At 28.4% G+C, this 5,501-nt stretch overlaps 2 protein-coding genes across 2 annotated transcripts in view; both read left to right on the forward strand.

Annotated features, from left to right (window-relative positions):
* Positions 1-1,105: 1,105 nt before the first annotated feature.
* On the forward strand, positions 1,106-3,316 carry LOAG_12210 (GABA receptor subunit; the record flags this gene model as incomplete). The annotated part of the gene is made up of 7 exons (XM_020448498.1): positions 1,106-1,216; positions 1,371-1,512; positions 1,794-1,946; positions 2,258-2,319; positions 2,566-2,617; positions 2,818-2,990; positions 3,179-3,316. 7 exons carry the CDS (start codon positions 1,106-1,108, stop codon positions 3,314-3,316), a joined length of 831 nt encoding a protein of 276 aa, XP_020301363.1.
* Positions 3,317-5,149: 1,833 nt separating this feature from the next.
* The window catches only part of LOAG_11234 (hypothetical protein), a 2,488-nt gene continuing 2,136 nt past the window's right edge, over positions 5,150-5,501 (forward strand). Inside the window, exon 1 of the mRNA XM_020448317.1 lies at positions 5,150-5,249. Within this exon, the coding sequence (XP_020301528.1) occupies positions 5,166-5,249 (84 nt within the window). The 5' untranslated portion in view covers positions 5,150-5,165. The remainder of the gene's footprint in view (positions 5,250-5,501) is intronic.

Here is a 5,501-nt window from a genome sequence, read left to right on the forward strand (position 1 = left end):
AACAGAATTAATATAATTAATACTTTTAATATTTTTAATACAATTTATTTCAGTTTCCATTGGATGTCCAAATTTGTGCTCTTGAACTTGAGGTATATTCTCGATTCTCGACAACCGAAAAATGATTCGATGCAAATGCTCATTTCATATTTTTCTACGCTATACATTTTATTGAATCATGAAATTCTATCCATTTCTCGTTTTTGGCTAATCAAGAATGAATTGGAATCTAATATGATTTTAAATTGAAATTTTAGATTTTGAAAATTCAAATACAATTTTTAAATTTAATTTTTTGATTTCCTTTGTTTTCATTTCAATTTCAAAAGTCAAAAATAACAAATTGGATGACATTTATCCAGTGACATTTATGACATTTATATGACATTTATCTTTTTTCTTAGAAATTTTTTCCAATTTCTTTTGGACTTTGTATCTTTTAGTCATAGTTTTATCAATCTTTTTTTTTACACCTTCACAATTTTTTTTTTACCATTTTTTCAATTTCTTCAAAATTTTAACTTTCTTGAAAAATTTTTAAAATTTTTTCTTTTGGATTTTTTTATTTTCAGTGCAATTTCGAAAATGAAAAATAATAAATTGGGCAAAAATTTAATAAATTTAACGAAGAATTTTGACAGAAAAAGTTGCTAGAATAATATTTTTATGACAAAATGAGTAAAACTTGATGAATCAAATATCCAATGAAGTTACTTTACTTTTGTTTTTACAGGCCTTTGCATAATTAATTAGAGATAGATATGATATCATCCCTTTAAGTAATATAAAAACAAACCGATAATACTTGAACTGTAGCTAGAAATGGAAAACTAGAATACTTTAGTTTACAAACAATGGCCAGTTTCACTTAAACTTTTTTTTAAGAAGTTTGTCCCATGTCACCATAGTTGAAAATTAATTACTCTCTGTCATTCAGAGTTTTTGTCCATATGAAACAAAATCAAATATCTTTTTGTTTTTCTTAAATGCCATCTGTTTGTCATTTTTTTTTTCTTAGCCATTTCACACTTATACTTAGCTTACTTAGTTCGAACTTTCTTCTTCCTAATCAGTCATACTTAGCTTAATTAGCTTAAACTTTACTATGCTTAATAATGGCCTCCTTCACTGTTACATCATAGTAAAGTTTCACGACTTGAATTTCACAGTAATTTTACCTGTACCTTTGATAGATCAAAAATTACAAGAACATCAAGTGATTATAAAAATTGAAATCTTAAATTTAAAATTAAAAATTTTTTGGCTTTCTAAATTGCTTACTGTTAAATGACGATTTCTTGATACCAACCAACAAACTTTGCTTATTCATTTCCGGTTTCTATTTATTTTTATATGTTTATCATTTGGAGAGTTATGCATACAGTACCCGAGATATCATATATCACTGGCATTTGGGTGAAAGTTCGGTGACAATCGATGAAAATGTTCATTTGGCTTATTTCACAATTGGTGACCATAAACATGTTGAACGGTTCATTTCGCTTAGTACAGGTCAGTTTGCTACAATTCTCTTCAAATGATAGTTTTAATAGTTTTTGCATAATTAACCGATTATCTATATTTGAATTGATAAACTTAAAAAATTATATTTAAATTGAAAATTCGAAAATACTATCTTTATTAGCCATCTTAACTTATATGCAATTAATAACGAGTTTTAAAGACAGTAAATAAATTTAGTTTGATAATGTTATTTGATGAATTTATTAAATGAGAACAAACAGAACGGAGCATTTTCCGGATTTCTATCCGGTAAATATTATTACATTTAGGGAATTATTCACGACTTTCTACTTATTTCACATTTAAACGGAATATTGGCTTCTATCTGATACAGATATATTTTCCTTCTTCTTTAATTGTCGTCATTTCTTGGATATCATTTTGGCTTAATCGTGATGCTACTCAGGCTCGAGTTGCTATTGGTAATGATACATTTTCTTATATGCTTAAATTTTAATGCTAATATTTTTGAAAATGATTTATGAACAATTCATGAATATATGAGAAATGAAAGAAATTCAGTTTTTTTTTTTTTTTTCTAACATCTAACACAAAGTTTATTTTGTTTAAAAGTAGCATAATGATTTTCTTTATAACTTCAATAGATTATAAGTAATTCAATTTTTCAATTTATATTTAATTACTGAAAATTAATCAAATCTTATTTTATATAATAAAACATACTTTGAGGATGTTTCGAAAACAAAATCTTTCTCATAATATATTTTTACAGGTGTCACAACAGTATTGACAATGACAACATTAATGACTTTAACAAATGCCTCATTACCAAAGGTATCATATAATTATTCAAGGGAATATTTGGAGCTAAATTTGTTTCCAAATATTAGGAAGATATGGTTAGCTTGTTAGATCATTCTTCATGATGTTATTGAACATTTACGGATCCTGATACATATGATGCATCCGGTTTACTGGAAATGAGAAGATAAGCTTTGATTAAAAGATGTATTGAATTTATGTGATAGACAATGCTAACAAATTTCAGGTATTTTGTATATTAAAATCGTTTCATTTCAGGTATCGTACGTCAAAAGTCTTGATATCTTCCTTGGAACTTGCTATTTCATCGGTAAGTTTGTACGGTAATTATTTCTACGAAAGTTTTTGACAGTAAGTTATATCCTTGTATAACTTTTGCATTTATTTTATACTTCCTTCAATTACGGAAATTCTCAAATTACCAGAAATCCAGAAAGCAATCGATAAGTCTATTCTTCTACATTGTATTCTCTTGGAAGATAATAATTTATTATTTTTACATATTTGTAGTTTTTGCATCGCTGCTAGAATATGCAACGGTAGGTTACTTAATGGAACGATATCGAAGTTCAAAGGTTAACAATGCAACAATCACGACAACTTGCAATGAATTAGCTGAAAATTCACCAATCATACAAAGGACTCGAACAGTGAGATGCAGAAACTACACTTTTAATAATGAGGTTGATAATAGTAATTTTATGGGCGCAAATGTTATAGCTAAGAAAAAGAGCGCTTATTTTTTTTTTTTTTGAAAAAAAGTGAATTCTTGAGTATTTTAAAAATTGTTTTACAAATTTATTAGTAATTCAATACTATATGATACAAAAGAAATTGTTGTAATTTCTTCGATTGCCATTTTTCTTTGTAGTCGGAGAATGATTTCGAGATACCACTTTTGGCACGAAGATCAGAGAATCCTTTCCGCCTAAGGCTAGCATCTGCTAATGAATATTTACATAGTTGTTTGAGGATACGACCATCACAGGTTCATAATTTGATGAAATAATTTGAGCAACGAAAAATGAGGACAAATTTGGTTATAGGGAAATATGCAAGAAATGATGAGAAAGGTTAATTCATAGGTCAAATATGACTAACAAGCATATTTGGCACAATCACAACGAACAGTTGTATTGTAAAAATGATTCAAAAGGTCACCATTTTTATAACCTCATTCCGGAAAATAATTAAAATTCCGATTTCAGGTCGATCTTACTTCAAGGATTTTATTTCCGACATTTTTCGCTGCCTTTCATATTGTTTATTGGACAGTTTATTTGTATTTTTGATATTTGATTGATTAAAATGTAATTCATCAGAACTGTTTGATAAAATGTTAATAACCGAACAACTGATTTCCCACTACTTTTTATCAAGCCAAAGATCTCTCTCTTTTACCTCCTTCTCTCTCCTTTCCCCTCTCTCTCCCTCTTTCAAAGAAGGAAGTGAAATTGTTCTTTCATCATCATTATCGCCTACCGTATTCGCTTCTCACGATAAACAGGAATTTTCATGCGTAAACGATTAGCATGTGACAAAGTATCCAGTCTTTTTTTTTGCAGCTATTGAAACATAATTCTTTTACTGGTGGGTAACTAGAATCTCCCAAACAATCCGGAAAGTTTCCGGAAAGTATTGGACTTACCAGAGAAGTATCCGTAGTAAGTTCAACAATGTTCAATTTGCAATATTTTCTTGACGATCTACATTTACTAGAATGTTCGCTTTTTTGAAAAAACATTAAATCTCATTGTTAAATCCATCATTCTTTAGCAATATTTTGCAAGTTTAATCTGAAATTTAAATAAATTTTCCGACAAATCAATCCTATCCAGTAAAATCGTATTTCAAATACCAATTTCTCTAGTATTTGAGGATGTTTAATTGAATTGTTTGAATAGTAATTCAATTAAAATTAAAAATCGATTCAAAGAACATTTAAATATTCTGAATTATATTAACCAATTACTGAAATATTCGTTTTGCTTACTCTATTTGTCATTGCATTTACAGTTTAATTTCAATTAATTGAATTTCCAAATTTCTTATAATAATAGAAAGATTGAACAGGAAATTAAAATTGGCTTAATTAGATATTCCATAAAGTTTCATCATTTTTATAGATACTGTCCATTTATTACAAGGCATTCATTGAGGAAATGGTCAGTGCTTGACCACTGCTTTCATTGCTTGTTTATTGCATGCAGATCAGACATTATGAAAAATGAAATTTTTGCTAAGTGAATTTCCGAATTTCTGCATTTCCAAATGATTTATAGAAGGAAGCCAGAACTTTGCTAGAAAATCCTTTTTTCGAATTTTTTTTTTTGACTGATTACTTCTTTAACAGGAACTGTCTAAATTTTGAAAATTAAATTTAACAAAATAATGATTTGATTTAAATGATGAGTGACACGTCCTTTCTCGTTAACTCTGGCTGATTATTGTCAATCAATATTCGCGGATTAAATGTTTTAACTGATTTCTGTCTACTTTTATCAGTTGATAAGATCATATTAACAGTTTCAAATTCGGCGTTTCAATTTATAGAAGTCAATCTAGAAGAACATCCTCTACCACTTCAGTTGGCTAACCAATGTTCCCCAATGCACTCATCTTCGGTCAGCAATTATCAGTGCAACTAGATACGCCGCTAAATCTTATCAGTCATGTAGAAATGACCCTTTAGTCTCTTCTGTTTCTCGGTGTAATGTCTTTCTATTTTTCGATTATTTTGAGTGGATTCTTAAATTTGTGCTTAAATAGAATTGTTTAAATACTTTGGTGGGTTTGTCGCAGTGCTGCAATAATTCATGTTAGATTTAAATTCGAGTTTAAATTTAGGTTATGAAAAAATGTCGCGACAACAACAATGTGTCTCATCCCATCAGCATCTTTACAAAAAGAAAAGTGTAGACTGGAAAATTAAATTGCGAGAGGTTTGCAAGTAGTATTTTTGTATTAATTACTAAATTACATTAAATCTCTTGCTGATTTAAAAAGGTTACGGAATTGGTCACCTTTGGCTGATTTAAACTTCATTGAAAACAAATATGTTAAGGAAAAGACTTACCCGTTGGTTAGGAATAAGTAATAACCTGAGGAAACTATCCATTTCGAATTCTTGCTTACTTATAATGACATTTATCTCGATATTATTATTACTACTTATATTTGTACGTGCTAACTGT

This window comes from Loa loa (genome assembly GCF_000183805.2).
Source record: "Loa loa unplaced genomic scaffold supercont3.201, whole genome shotgun sequence".
Classification (NCBI taxonomy): Eukaryota; Metazoa; Nematoda; class Chromadorea; order Rhabditida; family Onchocercidae; genus Loa; species Loa loa.